This window comes from Carex rostrata, chromosome 10, assembly GCF_964058835.1.
Source record: "Carex rostrata chromosome 10, lpCarRost1.2, whole genome shotgun sequence".
Taxonomy (NCBI): Eukaryota; Viridiplantae; Streptophyta; class Magnoliopsida; order Poales; family Cyperaceae; genus Carex; species Carex rostrata.
The window spans coordinates 4587582-4610800 of NC_135927.1; the positions used below are offsets into that span (position 1 = coordinate 4587582).

Genomic DNA, 23219 nt, shown 5'->3' on the forward strand with positions numbered 1-23219 from the left:
TGAGGATTATTAAAACTTAGAAATTAACCAGCAAATGTCCTTCACCAATAAACAAAATATAGTGTGTAAATAATTGTTGAATGTTGCAGCATTGTCCGACACAGCTCTCCTCCCCTTTAATTAAGAAAACTAATATGGACCTCTTTAATGGGCCTCATGTTTAATTAACAAACAACAACCATCCTACCGGCCCAATAAGGAGTCAATAAAACAAGTGCTGGGCTCAAATATGTCGGCTTTCATACATAAATTGTACTTTATATTTTTATATTTTTTTTTTCAAAGTTCAAACTGAAGAACCTCCTTGTGATCTTAATTTATATTAAAATGTCTTTAGAGATTAAATTTTATAATTTTTGAAAACTTTTTAATATTTTTCTAGATAGATATACAATTATTGATTTTGAAAATACTTTTGACCATTCAAAAATAGTGAAAGAGGCGGCGGGACTGCTGTTGACGGCGACAACGACATGGAGAAGGCGGTGACTAAGCAGAGAGCCGGCCCTTCCTTAATTCAGCCAAGAGATGAAGAGAGAAGGAAAGGTGAGAGCGAGATCTAGATCTACTACTAGAAAACTTGTGAAATAAATTTAATTAAAAAGAGAGAAGTAGCCCCTCAAATATATATAACAAACAATAATTACCATCATACCCTTTTATAACAAACAATAATTACCAATGGACCATATGAGTCTAGTCACAAATTAATCTAATCAATTACTTTTCTTTCAAGTTACAATTATTTTATGAAAAATTAATAATAAACCGCTTTTTCGAGTCGGAGCTAGCGTGGGTCACGTGACAAAGTTGTCTGATAACACTGCTTTTTTGTTAATTTTTTTTGGGCAGTACTCATATGCATTTTACTACTCGATCAGTGTATTACGGAATTTTAGTTGTCATTTTTCCTATTTCGACCGATTGTGTTCTTTGGGTCGACATAATATGGACGAGGGATTCAGACTTAGCGGTGATCAAACCGTTATGAAATTTTCTAACTAATTGAACAATTATTTCCGAATATGGCCGCTTATTCCCGATTATTCCCGATTAATTGCTTGACGGTACCTTATCCGTTCAACGACCGCATACTATTATTTACAACAGTGATTTACCCTAGCTAGCAAATACTGTGAGTCCCGTGACAAGTTGTCTAGTCGATCTCAGTGTATTATGGGCTAATTAATGGAGTTGGTGGTGCGGGTCTGACGCTAGCTGTAGGGATGGGAGAACTGATCAGCTGATCTGTCATTCTGTTGCCATGGGAAATGTTTTTTTTGAGGGCCTGTTCGGCCGACAAATGGGAATGGGCACGGGCACGGGCACGGGCACGGGCACGGGAATTGAACTGAAAAATACTGTTTCCGTAGGAAAAAAAAATTCTGAATTTTTTTTCCCACGTGAATAGTGACTTGGCCGAACAGGCCCTCAGGAAAATGTTATCCTAACTTTTTTTTCTTTTCAATATTTTTAAAAGAAGATTTAATTTGGACCGTGATATTATTTTTTAGTTCGAGTCTCTTTACTGATTTCGATGTATCAATCCAATTGGTCCACGAGATTGGGACCAAAGAAATCCAGACTTAGCTCACATCTGGAGAAATTATTTTGTGTGTCGGGACCCCTATCAAATGCCTTTATAAAATGGAAGAATTTCATGCATACCCCCCCAAAATATCGAAATTACGTATTTCTATCTTTATAATTCATAATATCATATTTACCCTACTAAATTAAAATTATCAACCATTAATCAATAAATGAAGTTAATTATGTATAATATTCTCTAAATTGTAATTAATCACCTGAAATTGCTACGAATGAATAAGAAGTTTGAGTAGGACCCAATTCGTTTTTTTTTCCAAAATCAATTACACATTACCTGTGTTACCAAAACCAATTCCATGAGTTACCAAATCCAAATCACGAGGAGCGGGCTACTCGGTCAGGGAGGAAGGAGGTTTGTGCTTCGAGAAATACGCTGCCTCGGTCAGGCATGAAGCATTGCACTCAGGATGACAAATAGATTAAGCAAGTGGTTCTTGGTAGCAAGGTTGAAATAACAAATCATTGGAAGTTGGAAGATATTGCTTCTAAGTGGTAGGATATTATTTTTTTATTAAAGAGTCCTGGTACACTTCAATATTTACTAATATTCTCTTTTTGAGAGTAGAATAGGTAAACCACCCTTCATCTTGAGAGTAAAAGAGAGCAAATGCTCAGGTATTCCATCCTTCCCCAAAACCCTTATTTGAAACCTTTCGAGCACACATGCCACAACTGTCTTCATTTGAATGTAGGCCATTTCTTTCCCCAGGCACATCCTCGGTCCGGCATGAAAAACTGGATATCTACAATGAATGCTCATATTTAGTTTATTTTGATGTAAATATTGGATGTTAAGCCATTCAAGTATTTGAAATTCACCGGAAAACTTTCAACTGGGTTTCAGTTCAGCCTAACGAAACGATTCTAGTATTTTCCTGTTTCGTATTTATAACTATAATTGTTGACCATAACACTTAATTAGTTCACAAGATATTCTTATTAATTAGTATATATTTATTATGTCAATACATACCTGAATGGACTGTCAGGTTTGAAAACACCATTTTCATTGAGCCACCTTTCCGGCTTGAACTCCATGCAGTCCTTGCCCCAAATGCCCTCCAACCTACCCATAGCATATGCACTGTATATAACAAACCATCCTTTCCCAACAAAAGTTCCATCTGGCATCACATCATCCTCTTTGCATGATGCATTTGTCAAAGCCACAGGCGGATAGAGCCTCATTGATTCTGTGATTGCTGCATGTAGGTAGTTCATGTCTCTAAGGTCGTCTAAATTGAATATCTCGGATGTGCTTCGGTTTGAGGTGCGTACAAATTTTATCTCATCTATAATTTTCCTCTCTATATCTGGCCTTGTTGATACCTTAAATTTATGTACAAAATGAGAAAAACATTTTACTAACAGTGAAGTAATTCTAGAAAGACCAAATAGAAGTACCTGCCAAATGATCCATGTAAGAGCCGCAGAAGTAGCCTCATGTCCGGCAAGGATAAAGTTGGTTACAACGTCTCGAAGCACAACCTCATTATGATCCTTATTGGATGCGAAACGGGAAAGCATATCCTGTCTACCATCTAATTCCATTCGCTTCAGCATACGTGGACGGATGATGTTCATCGTGTAACCATGGACAACGGATAATGTTTTTTTCAGACGTTTCTCCGTGCCAATGTTGAGGAACTTCTTGATCCTCCACATATGTTCAAATGGTACTAACATACGGGTTGCTGACAAGTCCTGCATAAAATTTGTAGGTGTTAGTCCAAGAGGAAATCAATAATCCAAGGGCTTAATACTGGTATCGGACAATATATAAATGATTCAATATTCAAGGTACCCTTGCATATATATTATAGTTTTGTTGTTTTTCAATCAAGTTACTGATGCACTTTTTTTGTTGCCTATTCAATTCTTAAGCCTTAACAGTTAACAGTGTTTCGCAATTTGACTTGCAGTACGTATGATATACAGCAGTGTACCTGTGCATCAGAAAAAGCAGACATAAAATCCTTTACCGAACTGGTACCACTGCACCCTTCTTCTGTGAGGCATGCCAGGTCCTCCCCAGTGATCACCCTAAAACTGTTGTTCATTGTAAATCTCTCGACCACATCTTGCCAGTCGACTTGAACCCCTTTCTCCGCAGCCTGGTTCAAAATCGGCAGGAGGCGATTTGAAATTTCAGATTGAACAGTCTCAACCACAAAGTTGCGCATCGACTTTTTATTGAACTCGAAGCTGGCAGTCTTTCGCTGCCAATTCCAAACCTCGCCATCTGAGTTGAAGATGCCATGACCAAGAAAATCCTCCATCCTCGAGATCGATTTCTCACCTTTTGGGTAGTTTATTGAGTTTAGCTTGAGCATGTGCTCCACATTCGCCAGGTTAGCAGTAAAGATGCCAAAACAACCAATGGTGGAGAATCCCATGGTATGAGTTGGGCTTTTCAATAGGATCTCCGTTGTCCAGTCAAGTATTCGGTGGCTGTTTCGGATGATGTATGGGAGGTGGCCGATAAATGGGTATGATTTGAGGCCATGGATGGTGGGTTTCTTGGTGGATCGCTGATTTTTGGAGTAAATGTAAAGAACAAACAAGAAGAGAAGACCTAGGAACAGTGATTGGAGTGTGATTGGGAGGTTCATATTTTTTTTCCTACTCTTTGTTTGGCCGAAAAGATGTAGGAACTGTGATTGGAGATGAATCTTCTGGGGTATATATAATGGTTCTGAAACTCAGAATTGGATTTTTGACCGTAGAATTGGAATCGGATGAATCAGATCGGTAACTCGGGTTTTTTTTGGCAAAAGCAAGAAAAAATTGATAAAAATAATTTGTAAAATAACTATGTTAATTAAGACAATATTACACTGAAATAATTCACTAATTATATAATGTATTACAAACATTACAAATAGAACACACTTTTATTGTCAGAAGTTATGCCGAACTGGCTGGATCATCTCATCGTCCTTTGTATTAAAATATGAATGGAGATATTATTGTAGAGAGCCAAAAAAATGAAGACATTAATGCATTAAACCATCCTTTATTGTGAATGCATTAAATCAAATTGATGCATGGGGTCAGTACTAGATTTTTTTCTCACAGTTTTTTTACTCAGTTTCTTTCTGTAATAGCTCAGATGTAACCTCCCAAAATTTGAGCTTTTTTGTGATAAATTAATACATGCCTAAGGGCCTTTCACTAATTTTTTTTTGTAAAGTTGATTAATAAATAATTAATTGGATATATATAATTTAATATTGAATTAATCAGATTATAAATTAAAACGATAAAGTTCGAATAGTTCATAACGAATTATCAATTTCAATTAAAATTTATATTGAAAATTAAAATTTGTTATTTTTGAACTAATTGTTTGTTATCATCTTTAAAAATGGTATAATAATATTTTATCTAATCATTATATTATAGCTTGGACATATAATACAACATTAAATCTTGGTTTTCAATATTTTTCAGATATCTACAACACCCTTCTTTCTTAAAATCTGTCTTTGAACGAACCAATATATAAATACTTAGCAAAAAATAAGGATGGGAATGTATGCCTAATAATTACCACAAAGTGCATGCATCAAAGGATCAGAATAATATGATTATAGTGATATTGGTGAACTCAAGTCCACGCTAGTTTTATAGAAGTTCAGCTCATTTATTAATTTTACTCCTGCTCGCATTCCTTTCTTTAGAGTTCAATCTAATTTGGGACAATAAAGTTCTGGCCCATTATATATTAATGCATTTACACTGATTCAGTAGTAAATGTATCAGGTAACTTGGTTACGTGACCCATTCCAAGTCCCATCTGCAATAAATGAAAAAAACAAATTTTCAATCAAATCCACATATGGCGGACAAAATAATTTCATCAGAATCTGATATCTGACAAATTACACGTTCTTTTCAATTCGCACAATTAATGCATTAATTAGTACTTGCAGCTGACACATCTGCCCTTCTTAATTTTATATCCACAAATATATATAACGTACAAATCCATATAACATACAACATATAAAATTATATCTGAAAAAGATATCTGACAAATCCACATGCTTTTCTATCCGCACAAGCTTATTTCGATCAATTTGTTGTTATTCCTATCCCAAGAAGGTTGTGCTCACCATTCTTACAAGCAATGGGGAATATTGCATTTAACCAGACATCATTCTTTTTAATTAATTTTAAGTCCAATATCGTCATTGTTCATCGAAGTTTTTGTTTTCTTGAGTTCAGTTATCTTGGGTTGACACTCTACTAGCTATTAATGCACAACGGCCTTTACTGAATACAAAAACTAGACAGTTGGTTCTGTTTTCTATCTTTCAGTATGAAGCAGGATTAAAATGATACAAATTAACACTTAAGTTTACTGGTTTGAAGTAAGCATGTTTTCTATTTAAGATGGTGCTGTTATTTGTTATCTCATATTACTAATGAGTAACTTTTTGGGTCTTTCAAAACATGAAGTCATTGTTTTTCCATTATAAAACATGAAGTTCTTGTTTTCAGATGGTTCTCTAATCCGGAAAAATTCTGTTCAGGTATGGACTAGTACACTCGAGTTTTAATTTTTAATTTGGTACTCAATTATTTCAAATTCCTTCACAACACAAATATTTGTTTTTTCTCAAATTGTACATTTCTGAGCCTAGGCATGTTGATGGCAAGGGGTGTCGATTTTACGTCATGAAGCACATGTTCGACCTAGTCCCTCAAGCGATATCAATAGTGCTTCAAAGAAGAAGATTGATTCAACCCCTTTGTCTTCTAGGTATATCTTCACCATCAATTAGATTGTGAAATGTGAATGTTGGGTTTAGGCATTGACGCAACTTCATGTAATAACACGAGAATGGTTTCCATTTTTCTTAGACAAATTGTAAACTATTTACATGAAATACAATGTTAGACCTGGCTTGATTTGAGGATCCTTGAACCGGATTTTTTGGATATGACTGCTTTTAGTTTTTTTAGTTGCTATTTTGTTGTTACATAGCTTTATTTCTTCGTCCTTTGTTTTGTAATAATTATAGCTATGAGAATTGATGTAAGAACTTAGGTGGGTTGGTACCATCTTCACCCTAGTGATTTTCTACTGAAAATCGGTAGCAATGACCACTTATTTAAAAAAAAAAAATTCTATATTTGTGTTATGAAAATATTGTTATATGAGTAAAGCTAGGATGTGATGTGCTCACCAAGAGGGTTTGGTGAGCACATCACACCCTAGCTTTGCTCATTGTTATATTGTGTGTTCTTTTGTGAATTAATATATTATGTTGTTTATTGTGTTGTCTTTTGTTTATGTTATCTAAATTATTTGCATGATATTTTGTTTCATGTCAATGAATGTCGAATGGTAATATATAAAACCAACAATGACTGTTTTTAGGTCCTAGATTGACTATTTTTTAATCTGTCAGTGCAGGGTACTTACACTAACTATTTTTAAACTATGACTATTGAAGATCTACACAGACTATTATTTTACCCGTTGGTGTTGAGGACCTACACAAATTGGTTTTTATCAGTTAGTAAAGGGTATACATAAACTTACGGCGCCATCATTGCCGCCTCTCCAACAGACGGTGTAGGGGTATTTGAAAAGTCAGTGTATGGGTATTTTGTATTAGTGAGTAATGATATTACTTTTATTTACACGTCTTGTTATTTAGTTAAATCATTGGTTTTGTCCGAAGAGATATTCGTGTTTTTGAATTCTCTTGCTATATAAAAAGATAATTTGTTTTTTATTTTCCTTTTTATATTTGTTATGTGATTGCATCTGTGTGAAATGAATGAGTTTTGGTGTTCTATTTGTAAAACATAATAACTAATTATATTATTTGCTACCGTTTCGTTACCCGATAAATGTAAACCCAAATCCATCTTAAACAGATGCGGATACAAAGCGGATAATTCACGAACATGAATTCAAATACAGATATGCCACAAATAATTGTTGGTTGTTTGAGTCATGAACCTTAATATACAAATACTAGTTAAGAATACTAAATGATAAAAAAGCAAATCAGAAAATAAAATAAAAAAGTCAGATGGAGGTACCATACTGATAGAAAAAAATTTCCCTTCTATCAGTAATAGGTACCATACTAATAGAATAAATGTTTATATGCTATCAGTGGGTAACCAATAGAAGTATTGGTGTTTCTTCTATCGTGTTGGTCTCTAGCAGTAGGGAATAAGTTACTACATCTAGTTTTATTCCGATAGAAGTTTGCATTTATGTAGTAGTGGAATACTTTCTTTGTGAGTTTTTAAAATTTTGAAGATAAATATGATTTGATGAATTGTAGAGGGTAAATCATAATTTGAATCCGAGGATATTTTTAATTTAAGCACTGACAACATGGTTGATATTTATAAACGAAAATTCATAACAACATGATCCTCTCACATGTAGAGGGTAAATAGAGGCATTTGAGCCCTCCTCTTATTTAATTACTTTTAGAGATGAAATATTATTTTATTCCGTGAATCATGCCAACCAGCAAATGCTACTAGGACCTTGGTTTCATTTCATCTTTAAATTCAGACCAAATCTGCTCAACTTTACTGAGCTCCCCACTCTCACTATAATGGAGTTACATATCAATAGCATTGATTTTTCATCTCTATCTCTCCTTCTGCTTCTTGTTTTTTCTGCAATTTATTTTCTTAGAGAAAAGCATGAAAAAAGAAAGAGTCGACCTAATCTCCCACCAGGAAGCATGGGATGGCCATTCATCGGAGAAACCTTTGAATTGCTAAAGCGCCATCCTTCCTTTTCTATCGGTCGGTATTTGCAAGACCATATTCATAGGTAATTAAATTACTTAATGCATGATCATGTATATGTGTAGTTAAATTGATGGTATTGTTATGTCAGCATATTTACTTGTAGCCTGTATTGCTACTTTTTATTCCAGCGCTTTTTTTCTCCAGAATTTGTGATGCAAATGAATATTGTACTAATATAGGATCGCATCACAGTAGGCATGCTGAGTTGCTACTACATCGTACTACATCCACTTCCTCAATCAATGTGTATGCATCATCCACCCCACGATTCATTAATGCTCCATTTGCAGCTGCATCAATGGTTAATCGAGTGTTATAATTCAATCCATTGTAAAAAGTCTGAACTATCAACCATTTCTCTAAACCATGATGTGGACAGGATCTAATCAATTCCTTGAACCGTTCCCAAGGCTCATAAAGAGACTCACCATCTTTTTGGACAAAAGAGGTGATTTGGTTCCTGAGTTGAGCTGTTTTGCTAAGCGGAAAATACTTAGCAAGAAAGGCCTGAGCAAGCTCCTCCCAGGTAGTGATGGTACCAGCTGGTAACGAATGTAACCATGCCCTAGCCCTACCTGTCAGTGAGAATGGGAATAACCTAAGTCTAATGGCATCATCAGACACACCATTAACCTTAAAGGTATTACAAATTTCAAGAAAAATGGACAGGTGCAGGTTTGGGTCCTCATTTGGTAAACCAGTAAATTGGTTTTGTTGGACCATTCCCAAAATTGCAGTTTTAATTTCAAAATTGTTTGCAGCCACTGTAGGTGCACGGATGCTGGAAGTGATGTTTTGCGTGGAGGGGATGGCGAACTCGCGCAAAGATCTCGGTCGTTCCGCCATCAGTGGTGGTTCTGCGCCAACAGGGATAGTTTGATTGTTGGGGTCAGCCAGTTCTAGATGACTTCTCAGAAATGCACGAGTTATCGGCCGATGAGCAACAGGGGCCAGTATCGTGTGAATCTAGAAAAAAGAAATAGATTAGTTTAAAGAAAATAAGGAAATAAGAACAAAAAGAAAATATCTAGTCTCACTTACAAACCGGTTATACCAATATTCCGTTACCTCCCCGGCAACGGCGCCAGAAAAGCTTGATGTGATTTCGGTAGCTTAACAATTTAATCCCTAATTCCAATACAATTCGGTCGCAAACGCACGACCTTATCGCTTAGTAATTTGGGTATCGAACCACATAGAGGTATTATAAGTACTGGTTTACCGGTTTTCAATAATCTAGACAAGCAAATATTGGGTGATTTTTGTTATAAACTGAATTATAAAAATGTTGAATGAATTAACTAAATGCAGGATGAACTATGAACTAATGCAGACTAAATTCCAGAACCTCAGCCTGAATTCCAGACAGAATGCAGGATGAATTATCTGAATGCAACTTAAATTGATAGAATGAACTAATGCAGACTAAATTCCAGAACCTCAGCCTGAATTCCAGACAGAATGCAGGATGAATTATCTGAATGCAACTTAAATTGACAGAATGCAGAATGAATTCCAGAAACAGAAAATGATGAGAAATACCAAAGAGAATGGATATCTAGGATTATGGTTTCACTATGATACTTTTAATTATGTATTTCTAATTCACTACAGCAGAATTGATTTTCTGCGACTGGTATCAGAGACCGGTGCTGACGCCGGTCGCAGATAATTAATTTTTTTTGAAAAAAACGAATTTGATCCAAAATCAGGCGACCAAAACTATCAGAGACCAGTATCAGCGACCGGCGCCAACATCGGTTGCTGAAAGTTTTTTTTTTTTTTAGCGCCGAAAATCTCCAAAACCATTATTCGCGTGCGCCAGAGACAGTCGCCCCAAATTTTTCGCCCCAAAACCAACTCGCGCCAGAGACAGATCCCCAAAAGGCGAACCCTAACCCTAGCGGCAACGCCAGCCCCAAAAAGGCGTGGAAGCAGCGATCGTCGTCGAACGGCAACGCTTTATCTGGCTCGCCTTTGCCTCCTCCTGTGGTAAGATCTAGTCCCTTTGTTTTAGTTCCTTATTTGATAAATTAGTACCAATTTGGGGCTGTATAGAGAGATTGTGATAACTGGGAATTTATGTATAGAGTTTCATAAACCTATTACCTTTCTTTCATCTTAATAAGTGGTGAATCACAAGGTTAAGAATGGGTTAAAGCACTAACAGCACTTAAAGGCACTTAATCTGATTTTTTCAGAATTTTTAGTTCAAAGAATAAGGAAATATAAGTGCTTACATCACAAATGAAAGGAAAATCAGGTATGATTCAACCTTGGTTTAACAACCTGGTGTTGTTTACTTTTCTTGACAGCCCATCTATATAAGTCCTATTAAGGTATTCCTCTATTCTTTCTACATATATGTATGATTTATGTTGTTGTTTTTAAGTTCTTTAAACTCACACCTAAAATACTCTCGTAATTTTTCTTTCTTTTGCATATAGAGTGTGATGGAAGTACCGAGACAGAAATTCAAGATTGAGCTTCTAGTTCGTCTATATGGCACTTATGAATAGTGAGTTCCAATCTTTTTCTTTATATTTTCATGTACAATTTTATTATGCTTTATCTTAATTCAATTCCCCATTAAAATTCAGGTATGCTATGTTCACTTTTAATTTATATCCTTTTATGGATCATATTGCATAAATTTAACTAATTATGTGCTTGTTGTAGGCCATTTCATTAATATATTTCAAGAGGTTCTACTTGCAGTTATAGGTTTATGACATTAGGCTCAAATCCTTTACTTGCAGTGTTATAGGTTTATATTATGCAAAATAACAATAGGCTAGCTTAATTTGGGAAAATTATAATTGAGAATTTTGAGGAATATGTGCTGTTTTTTTTTATTTCATGACTTGAGAATTTTGAGAAAATTGTAATTGATACTATGGCAAAATTACAATTGTGTTGATATTGTTATTGTTGTATCTCAAATCAAAACTGTAATTTTGTATAATATTTGATGTTACAATTGAATCGATCTATTATGTATGTTTTGAGAAAAGTAAAAATGAAAAAAAATCCAAAAAAACTAACAGAAAAGTAAATAACAAAAAAAAAACTAACATAATAGTATCAGCGACCGGATTTGACTATCAGCGACCGTTAATTGTGGTCGCAGAAATCTTTTCGTGACGTCAGCACAAAAGAACAGCGACAAAAAAAAAATGGTCGCAGAAAAGTAACAGCGACCGGGTGATGTCATTCAGCGACCGGTGACGTCATCAGTTGAGTATCTGCGACAATGCTTTCAGCGACCGGAGTATCAGCGACCGGAATCACTATCAGCGACCGGCGCCTGGACTTTCTGCGACCGGAAAACCGGTCGCAGAAAGTCAGATTTGTTGTAGTGATTGTTTTTATAATATTTGGGTTGCAATTATTGAGGGGGTGTTATCTTAAGGTAGATGTTTATCCACTTTTGTGGCTTCGCACCGTATCTAGATTAAATAGGTCTCCTACGTTCGTGGCTTACCAGTTTTAATCTAAACCCATTAAGCTATTTGATAACCCGTGTTTTTCCCCAAAAGCCTTTTGGACTACTTTCGTAGCTCCGAGTACTTAAGTTTGTTTATGTTGTTCTAGCAATTCAATTTCTCCTTTCGGTCCATCACCAAATTCACCTAATATTATTTGCATAATTATCACTATTTTAAAAAGTACTTCTAATATAAATTGCTCCTTTCGGTCTCAATTTATTATTAGCGGATCCCTTAATAAAATAAGAAATAACTAAACAAACCAAGCAAGCATTCATAAACAAATCAACATCACAACCACAAATATAATTCAAACAATTAAATTAACATAACAAAAGTATCAAGTTACTCCCATATCCCTAGATAAAATGTTTAGCCAAGCATAATTTCAACACAAACACAAGTCATATTTGATTCCATTAAACTCATAGAAGTAGAAGAAAAGAAGAAGAATAAAAAAGATTGCTAAAACCGAATTCGAAGAATCGGGCTGCAGCTTTCCTCCTTTCCTCCGGTTTTTCCTCTGACTCCAATTCGCAAAAATGAAAAATCTGACTTTTTCTCCTCTGGCCGACTTGTCTCCAAAAGTTACAAGCAATGAAAATTAACAAAATGCTAAAGTGACCTGATGCCCCTTTGATTCCCTCAGCGCCGAATATATCAGGTGCCTTTTCCTTCTTTCTCCCATCAAATTGTGGTAACAAATTAAATCCCCTCCATCAGCCAGCAATGCACCTCAATTAATATTTGGAAACCAAATTTGTGTCAGGTGAAATCAGCCAAATAAAAAGATTTAATTTCGGTAGAAAAAATTGTTTCCTCCATTTGTTTCTCCATTCAGCTTGGATCTTTTGTACACATGCAAATCGTGCGGTTTCATGCTCCAATTCTGCAATAATTAACAACTTGTGCAGTATCTTTTATCTTGACTAACATTAACCAAAATTAAACGAAATGATAAATAAAAATGCAACAAAATATGATGATTAAAGTAAATTTTGGATCAACTATGTGTCAAATAATGCGTTAATATATGGTTCATCAAGGAAATCCTTCTTATCACGAAAAACCTAGCTATAGGAGTTTAGAAAGACAAATGGAACTGACAAAAATAATTAAACATAAATACATATATCACTATTGACTAAAAATTAATAACAGTACAAACGCCAATTCAAACAAAACAGATGGTATAATGGTATAAGAGTCTTTTTGCCATCGGCTGATAAATTCAACAGAAACTGTTGGAATAACATTTGCTGTCGGTTGTAAAACACAAGAGATGACATTGGTACTCAACACTGTGTATGCGATCGTTTGAACTGTTGGAATAAGTGATCAACGCTATTGATTCTGAGCCAATGGCCATATGTATACATATTTAATATCTGTGAAGGATAAAGTGTTTTTTGACAATGGTATCGTCACGGATACTCCTGTCGGTAATACTGATATGTTCAGAAATAACACTTTTTTGTTGGTGTATCCTCACTAATAGTCACTTTTTACCCTTGCAGATAGTGACCTATTTTTAAAAAAGGTGATAGCCATCGGTTCAGCAACTGACGGTGCATTACGATTTGCACCAACAACGAAATCTTTTTCTGTACGTAGTAGTGTTTTGCATATATATTTTACGACTTAAACTGCATCAAACATTTTTTTTTTTTTTTGAGGACATTGCATCAAACTACAACGTCTATAAACATATGATAATTTCTGAATAATTAGTTAAGAAAATTCGTCAATCGACTGATCGGAATCAGATGAAAAATTATTAGTATGATTAATTTAAACTGCTTTTAGAAAAACAAAAAAAAGTTAACCAGTGGAGTGAGAGGTTTCCATGCCAGAATTTTTGTTTGTCACTTTATATAGATACCATATAGAGCTTAAAAATGACTCGTTACACATAATTTGGTTCAGGATTTATAATTCTGTGTCTTTGGTGTATTGGCTCGTACTAATTTTTTTGTGAACTTTTTGCTATTTATTGTTTGTAGAAATATTTTTGTTGCACACGAGTACGTATCTGAAAATATTTTACAACTTTTGTCTTATATAAAAGTACTATTACTTATCTGATAATATGCAAGTAACAACTTAAGACTACGGATCTAAAAAATTAATGAATATGTTTGATTTTTTTCATCATCAATCACTAGTAAAAAAATACAATATAATATTTTAACATTTGAAAATTTCACAATTCATTGGGTACGTTTGGATGAAACAAAGAATAGAGCAAAAATAGAGCTACTCTCAAGTTTGAGAATAGTGAGATAATCCATATAATACAAATAAAGAATAGTGGTTAGTGCTATTCTTGCTCCATCTAAACATCGAATAGCTCACAAGAATAGTGCTATTCTCGGATTAGTGCTATTTTTGCTTCATCCAAAAGAATAGTGCTAACCCATATAGTCGTGTTTTCTGTAGTAGTGTGGATTTCTCCGGTGCTTGTAAACTGGGGAAAGAAATTATTAGACAGTCGATTGTTGTGAACTTATGGCATGGTCAATCTGTGTAACACATGCTGGTGCTGCGTAACGATAATTTGTAGATCTGTTTTTTTAGTAAGATATTTTGGAGATCTGCTACAGTTATTAAATGATCCAAAATTTAATATTATAATAAGGATCTGGTTCAAAATATCCCTCCAGCAGTCTCGGATCCAAATTATACATATTACACGTTATATGTATTCGTGTTATTTTATTGGCAAATTGTATTCGTGCTTTTGACGGATGGATTTGACATATTCAAATGATCAAAGCGGGCGTTTTGAATAATTAAAACGCATGAGAACCTGGCAATGTGTTATTATTTTACTGAATTAAGTATTGGCTCCTCCTTTTCATGTCTCCATTGCTTGATGAAATGGAAAATTTCATTTACTGGAATCACAAAAATCTGTCCAGTCACCAGGACATTTCGAAATTCCATATAAGTTAAATGTTAAAAGTATTACTGGTGATCTACATTTTTATTAGAAAAAAAAAAGATAGTTCAACCCAATATTCTGTGCTCAACAGCTCATCCTCTCCTTCCCTAATTCAAATTACCTAGCTAACTCAAACTTTGAAACTAGATAAGGGCAGCCCACTATGTTTTAGCACGAATCTTAAAGGAACTTGGGAGGATCCCAACCCCTTTTTCCCGCATAGTAGAACTGTACAAGTTACTTTATAAACCATGGAATGACACTATGAGAGAGAGCGAGAGACGAGAGAGAGGAGATGAGGGACAGACCATTGCCTACTTGCTGGTGCTTTGAGGTTAGTTGAACTGCAAATCTTTTAATTTGTTATTTCAGTCTGATTATTCAATTCAATGTGCTTTTGTTCGCATTTGTCAGAATTTTTTGGCATTTTGGGAAGATAGATTTGGTGGGAAGAAGAATTTGGTTGAAGAAAATTTGAACCCTTGGTTAGCAGATCAGACAGCTAGTATGAATAATGGAAGTGTCAAGAGGTCATCGGATTTAGCAATTTATGAGCAATATGAGACTCAAGTTAATTTCTATTTTTCTTTTCTTTAGATCAAAAATTTATGAGCAATATGGAATAAATTTAATTTGATAGTTATGCAAGTAGGATTCTACAAGTGGCATCTTATACACAATCAATTATGAATGCTTTTGGGGCAAGTGTTAGTTTCGTGCATTTTGGCTGTTACATTTCCATTTGCATGCAAGCCGTAGACCATGGATCACATTGCATGTGTTTAATTCAATTGTATTTAGGTTGTCATTCAAAAGTAGTGATTTTCTACCTATCTAAAAAATAGTTAAAATAATTTTAAAAATGTAAAAGATGTTCGCATTTCTGTTTGCATGCAAGCAGTGAAGCATAGGCACCATTGCTTGTGTATGATTCTAGGCTTACTGTTAGATCTTATGCTTCCTAGCTATCATTTCCAGTAATTCTGGTTGCATGCAAGATAATTTCAATCATCAATGTTTTGCTTTAATCAATTGTATGAAATTGTATTCTAATTGTAGGCAACAAGGACAGAGGTTCGTCCGGGAGCTATCTCTGATAGACCTGTTCCAACAATGTAAGTCTTTCCTTTAAAATCTCACTAGTTACAATTTTTTATTCATTGCAATTGAATATATTTCAACTGTAACTGTAATATATTTTGTGAAAATTATATTAGATGTTGCTGCAATTAGTTTTTCTTCTGTGGTCGATGAATTTGATAAGCCAAATCTACTTAGGGCAATAGCTAGTAATTTGCCATTGCAAATATATATATTTGTAAGGCTCAGAGGTATTTTTTTATGAATACTTTAAGTGCATTCTGATGATTTGGAGTAACTTTAGATCCCCTCTGTAACTATAATAGTAACAAGATTCACAATTAATTATTTTTAGCACCTTCGGTACAATTTTATATATGACTTAATTGAAGTCCAAATTGTTCATGTACTATTTGCACATTTTATTAATTTTACAAATTACTAGAGAAATGTATAAAAATAGAAGAACTAAACGGAATCCTGAGTGTTTCATGCATTATCGCGAATTTCATTAATTTTTACGAATTATTCACGAATTATAATATATTTATATGAAATATAAGAAAACAAACTATTCACGAATTATATTCGTGTATCATTTCCAAATCATGAATATTAGACTTTCTAACTCATTCCTGAATTCTAAATTACTCACTATGGTAAGTATGAATGAGAAATGAAGGTTGCTGGTTTTAACCACAGCCTTTAATTATATTCTGTGTAGTTCCTTTTTCATAACTTCTGGTGTGATTGCTTGGGACTACTTTTTTTTTTCTTTTGCTCCACTTCACATATGCATAATTCTGTAATCTTTTCATCTGTTGGGATGCTAAATGCTCCTTCTATTTTTGAATTCTTTAGCCAGAAGCCACTGTTTCCTCCTTTTGAATCAGCTGAAATGCGTCACCTGGCTGAGGCATTGAGCAGGTAATGCATTCCCCAAAATCAGAAAAAAAAATTATTAGTTTTCTATTAAGATTCTATTAATATAAATAAATTTTTTTTTGAAACATATTTTGACAGAGATATAATTCGAGGAAGTCCAGATGTGAAATGGGAAAACATAAAAGGGCTAGAGAATGCAAAACGCCTCTTAAAGGAAGCTGTCGTAATGCCCATAAAATATCCCAAGTAAACTCCGACTTTTGTTCTTTCTCACATATTGGTATCTATAAACATAAACATGATTGTCAAGGGTTTATGGAAAAAGAATGTAAAGAGTGGTACCTGATATATCTTTTTGTGTACTGTTGGTAGGTACTTTACTGGGCTTTTATCACCATGGAAGGGAATTTTGCTTTTTGGCCCCCCAGGAACAGGAAAGGTTTGTACTCAAGTCCACTGGTTCATGTAGTTCGTATATTTCATTTCCATTATTTTAATTATAACATAGAGTTTCACTAATTATTGGTATGCAACTTTGTCAGCCTTAGTATGTGACCTATCATGGCTATATAAATTAAAAATGAAGTTTCCTATCTTTCATCACCAGTTCTTATAACAGTTATCAAACCATATTTTAGGGGAATTAAAACCTAATACAAATGTCTATTCTGTTTACAGACAATGCTTGCAAAAGCTGTGGCTACTGAGTGTAAAACCACGTTCTTCAATATCTCAGCATCATCCATTGTCAGCAAATGGCGTGGTATGGTCATGCAATTTTCTTATTTCTTTAAAGAATACATATCTTGATGGAAGGGGTGCAAATGAGATGCATCCTTTTATCTATCATTTAAATATGCACTATAGTCACTGTAGGCATATTTTACAAAATTGCATGAGGGCTTTTTGTTAGGTGCACTTAATTATTTTTATTTGCAGGTATATGTGCATTTCTTTTTATATATGCTGATACCTTATATCTATAATTTATATTGCTACTATATTAACTCAATAAGTTTAACCCACTATGCAGGTGATTCTGAGAAGCTAGTCAAAGTTTTGTTTGAGCTAGCAAGGCACCATGCACCATCCACAATTTTTCTTGATGAGATTGATTCTATCATTAGTCAGCGTGGTGAAGCACGTAGTGAGCATGAAGCAAGTCGGCGCTTAAAAACCGAGTTACTTATCCAGGTTTGTACCAAGTACCAACATATTGTAAGTGATAAGTGGTGTTTTGCTACATTTGGAAATCATAGAAAATTCATTTCTCTGAAATTGCAATTAAAAAATCATTCTTCTAGAAAGAAATGTTGGGTGAAATAATCTAGAGAATAATTTCTGGGAGTCACTACTATATTTTGCTTCTGGTTTTTTGGTGTCTCAGCTGGAATCTGTTGCTTCATGTACTGTGTACTGATGCCAGTATATACTGCTAACACTTATCTTAGTCTTTGTATTAATATAGTAATTTCAATTTCTAATGCAGATGGATGGTTTAGCAAAGACAGATGATCTTGTGTTTGTTCTTGCTGCAACAAATTTGCCGTGGGAGTTAGATTCTGCCATGCTTCGCCGGCTAGAGAAAAGGGTAAACTTTAAAATTTCAGTTTAATAAAAGAACCAAACTTTATCAGCATCATTATTTTTTTAACTTGATTAATTTGAATACCTAATGTCTAGGTAAGCATTTCTTTTAAAATACATAGGTTGTAAAGAATTGTTGTAATAGAACAAGTCAATTCTTTCCCAGGATCAAGAAAAAAGAACAAGCAATTGTACATCGTTTTGAATATTGAATTTATTGGGCAGATACTTGTACCGCTTCCTGAGCCAGAGGCGAGATGTGCAATGTTAGAAGAACTTTTGCCGATTACGGTTGAAAATCCAGAGATATCATATGAAACTCTGGTCGAGAAAACTGAGGGATATTCTGGCTCTGATATTCGGCTTGTGTGTAAGGAGGCAGCAATGCAACCTCTGAGAAGGTTAATGACAGTTCTAGATGCTACCCATGATCAAGTTCATCAAGAGGAAGGTATGAAAATTCACTAATAATACTTGTCAAGTTAGTACCTTTTCCATAAACGTTGCTGACAAGTAATTGGGATCTGAATCATCTTATCAAGTTCAACAGTTGTGGGTTTATTCATGACATAATTACATTTGTGTATGTACTTCAGTCAGGCTATATTGTGTGTCTTTATCTCTATTATATATATATATTTGGTTCATGCTGTTATTCATAGACACTTTTATAGAAATTATACCAATTAGACCAGCTGTCCCATTACCTGCTATTTGTGTCCTCTCTTGGAGATACATATATATGAATTGGGTCTTAAAAGGAGGTTCTAAACATTACAAATTCTAACAGGAATTGAATCACTTTATATTAAGGCAGGATTTGAATTTATTTTGATGAATTAATTATGACACAAACTGCAGAGCTGCCTGAGATCGGTCCAGTGAAATCAGAAGATGTCAATGTGGCATTGAGAAACACGAGACCTTCGGCACATCTTTATGCACACCGCTACCAGAAGTTCAATGAAGATTATGGAAGTCAACTCCTGATTAATTAAACCAAATATTATGTTCTTATTTCTTATATTTGTTGTATTAATCTTGTTATGCTCCAAATAAGTGGTTGACCTTATATATGTGACGAGTTTCGAATTGAAGCACAATTAACAATTCTTCCTCAGATTAATTATCTGCACAGATACAAAAAAACGAAGTTGCCATTTAAAAGCGGTCACATCAAATTCAGAGCAACTAATCGAGGAAAGAATAGTATTTTGAGACCAGTTCAGATGTAATCAATTTTTAAAATAAACAAATAGCAGATAATAGACATGTTTTTACAATTACATAATCAATAGCTTTATTATTTGGGAAAAATTTCATATGTATACTCTCAAAAAGTTCAAACCTCCGTACATATTTTCCCACTAAACTCTGAAATTAGGTATTTGCTCCCCTAAACTTCAAAAACACATAAATTTGTCCATTTTATTGTCTTTTATAGGGGTTTGAAATGTGTTGGGTGGCTTGACCCCCACCCCATATTTAAAAAAAAAATCTATTGTTAACTTCTTCTCGCATATATTTCTGGTTTTGTATTGCAATTAAGTTGTTTCATTTTTTGGTGCATTATGTGTTTTCCTTTGATGTACATTTTTTTTTAATTTTGATGTAAAATGGATGTAAAAAAATAAAAAAATTGTTTCAACTTTCAGCAACAAAAATTACACTTTAAAAACTGTTAGACATTATTTATATCATTTTTACTAGGCACATGTAAACAATTACGATATTTAAATTTAGTATGAAATGCTTTTAGAAATACACTAAAAAAAATTTTGCAAGTTAATATTTCAATTGATTGATTCAAACAAAATCAAAACGTGAATTTTTTTTATGTGCATGTAATGAAAATAATATACATCACATCTATTTAACGGATTACTTTGACATATGACTTTTTTTTATTAGAAAATTAAAAAATAATTGTCCAATAAAAGTACAAAATAGAGGCATTTGAATCCTGGTCATATTTTAAAATTTCACCGAATGTAAATACTTGAAGAAAAAAGACAAACGATTTTTAATTTTTTGTCCCCATGCAAACAATTTCTTGTCTCAAAATGAGTCTAAAATAATTCTTTTGGGAAAGAAAATGCACACAAGAAAGCATCAATGCTAATGGAATCTAAGCCTTTAACAGGAAATACAAAAACAAAGATGATAAAAGGAACAATGGGCCAAACGGTACCAATAAAAGCTACAAAAGTTTATCTGAACTTGATATTATAGTGTTATGGGGTCGGGTACTCACATGGTCGAAGCAGCGTTGTTGTCTCCACTAGTAATATTTTTTTTACCAAGCATGCATATTTAAAAAAAAGTATGTGTCACATGAGAATTGAAAACTCACTCATAACTCTCACCTAACTAATTAATGATAGAATCCTCCAAAATTTGTCACATTGTTAGCACACCATTTTGACCATTATATGTTTCATATCGAAAAAAATATCGAATAGGGTTTAAATAACTTATTGGATTTAAATTCATTAACTAATTGAGTACTCGATAAAAAAATAATATTTTGACTAATATTTTTCAATACACTATCTTATAATTTCTAATCCTATATAACTTATAATTAATTTTACCAATCATAATTCAAAAAAATTATTTTAATTTTAATACTAAATTTAATCCGAATTACAAATCAAACATCCAGAGATGGACAATTTTTTTTTTCTTCAGAAAATGACAAAGTCGATCAGTACCAACACCCCCCCCCCCCCCCCCCCCCCCCCCCCCCCCCCCCCCCCCCAATACTAAAACGTGTCAAATTGTCCAGAAAACTGTCCAGAGAGCTTGGGGCATTGCTGACTTGATTTGGGTTCATATTAACTTGGATCATGGTAATATGGACTTGAAAAGGCTTAAACTTCCTTCAAATGGGGCATTTAACTTAATGACATGAAACATGTTGCTGACGTGGCTTGATAGGTGATCCAGGCAATGTCAATAAGTATCAAGTTGTGTATTTGTTACAATTAAGGGGTACCGAGTAGTCTATTCAGTACATCCCTCCTGCCACCATCTTTCCAAGCAAAGTATCAAGTAAAAAGGTAAAATTGGAGTGTACCTAATAGATTACTCGGTACCTTCTTGAATATACTGAATATCCAACTCGATACTTATGGTTATTGTAAAAATCAATGCAATTAAATTGGTTTTGTAATTTTATTTTTGTAATTATGTTTTATAAATAAAAAATTCTCCCTAGCCTGCCATTCCACCATATGCATTTTTTTTGTACTTGTAACTTATTTTCTATATAGTTTAGTGCAAAATACTAAGGATAGGCCCATACGCAAAATGAAAAATTTTATGGTCATGTTTGATTATGGAGTAAAGTTAATGATGATGAAATTGCTTACTCCACCTTTTTTTTTTTGAAAATCTTCACAGAAGCTGCGAAGTCGTGAGAGGAAATCAAACTCTCGACCTTTGGGTATAACAACTCTAGGACTTTTTCTTAGCCAATTGTGCTACTCCACCTTACTCTTCATATTTTACATCTTGTTTGTTAGTTTAAGTCATGCATTAAATTATGGAGGAGTAAGATGTTGGAAAATGAACTCATGTCTATGATAGTGGGCCCTACTGATGAAGTAAGTGTGGAGTAAGTTAATCCACCTAGAGAGGTGGAGTAACTTACTCTGAATTAACTCACCTCTTACTCCATCTTACTCCTATTTCACACCTTGTTTGGCTCCTTAAGCATGAAAAAAGGTTCTTACCCCCACAACCAAACATGACCTATATAATTGACTCATATTCACGTTTGACCTGTAACGTATTTGTTTCTTTGTATTCTTTAATTCATGGTATTTGTCTGAGTTGGATGTCCCAGTTTCAAAGATCAATTATATTTCATGTTATTACTAGAATTTATTTTTTTGTGAGTTTGATATGTTTAACTAAATTATATTAAGACGTCATTTTTTCTTCTGATCATGCTAAATAACGTTTTCCTAAAATGCAATTAAGTTAAATTTTTAAACAAATTAATGATACCATTTTTATAAATTGTGATACTTTGACATGTGGTTTAATAGTTATCTCAAATGATATGTGACTGTTCAGTTCAATTCAGGAGTTAGGATGTTAACTATGTCCTTATTTTTATAATATTGGAAAATCTTTTATTTGTTGATCATATATTGCATGCCTTGTTGGAACGTATTCTCATTCTCGGGAATAAAGGCACCAAGTAGTTGATATTTTTAGAAGTTTTGTTCTCAGAGGTAGTTAGATATCATGATATTATGATACTGAATTTTCTGAATTAGGTAAATATGTGATTTCCTTGTAATAAGATTTCATATACCTTTATTTCGATAACCATGTCCGGCAAAATGATGCTATATATATGCTATGTTCAAATACATATTTTTTTGCTGTGAATTAACAATATCAGATGCTAGTGGGATGCAATTTGGGTAGTTTATATAGATGGTTATTCTATTAGTAGTCTTTTAGGCTTTTAGCTTATAATTAATTTACTAATCTGGAAGAAGAAAATAAGGACATTCTGGGTAGTTTTGAGAATTATAGGGTTATGTCACATTGATTTTACCATAATACACATAAATAGTCCTACATCGATCTAGCGTACTCTTTTTGTAGTTTTTGACTTCCTAAGTATAAAAAATGGTGTTTAATTAATTTTTAAATTGTCGTATAATACAAGTGTTGAATTAATAATATAATTAAAATTATATATATATATATAGAGAGAGAATGGCTAAGTTCAAATTGTTTGTTCCTGGACTCAGGAACAAATGACTTGGTTATTCTATTTTCGAAGTTCAAACGCCCGATCCAAA

The 23219-nt window shown here is 33.7% G+C and overlaps 2 protein-coding genes and 1 non-coding gene across 3 annotated transcripts; 2 read left to right on the forward strand and 1 right to left on the reverse strand.

The window, feature by feature from the left end:
- Positions 1–2099: 2099 nt before the first annotated feature.
- LOC144561030 (cytochrome P450 CYP94D108-like) lies at positions 2100–4259 on the reverse strand. Its single transcript, XM_078310250.1, has 4 exons — positions 3558–4259; positions 3016–3315; positions 2585–2940; positions 2100–2354 (listed from the first exon to the last, which is right to left on the reverse strand). Exons 1-4 carry the CDS (start codon positions 4221–4223, stop codon positions 2153–2155), a joined length of 1524 nt encoding a protein of 507 aa, XP_078166376.1. The 5' UTR covers positions 4224–4259; the 3' UTR covers positions 2100–2152.
- Positions 4260–8770: 4511 nt separating this feature from the next.
- LOC144561136 (small nucleolar RNA R71) lies at positions 8771–8877 on the forward strand. The gene has a single exon (XR_013513619.1). It is a non-coding gene; the product is annotated as a small nucleolar RNA R71 (small nucleolar RNA).
- A 6242-nt stretch (positions 8878–15119) lies between these two features.
- On the forward strand, positions 15120–19477 carry LOC144560535 (uncharacterized). Its single transcript, XM_078309758.1, has 11 exons — positions 15120–15175; positions 15256–15411; positions 15901–15956; positions 16783–16848; positions 16945–17052; positions 17179–17245; positions 17485–17569; positions 17840–18000; positions 18296–18397; positions 18619–18844; positions 19255–19477. The coding sequence occupies exons 1-11, from the start codon at positions 15137–15139 to the stop codon at positions 19389–19391; spliced, it is 1203 nt and encodes a 400-aa protein (XP_078165884.1). The 5' UTR covers positions 15120–15136; the 3' UTR covers positions 19392–19477.
- Positions 19478–23219: the final 3742 nt, after the last annotated feature.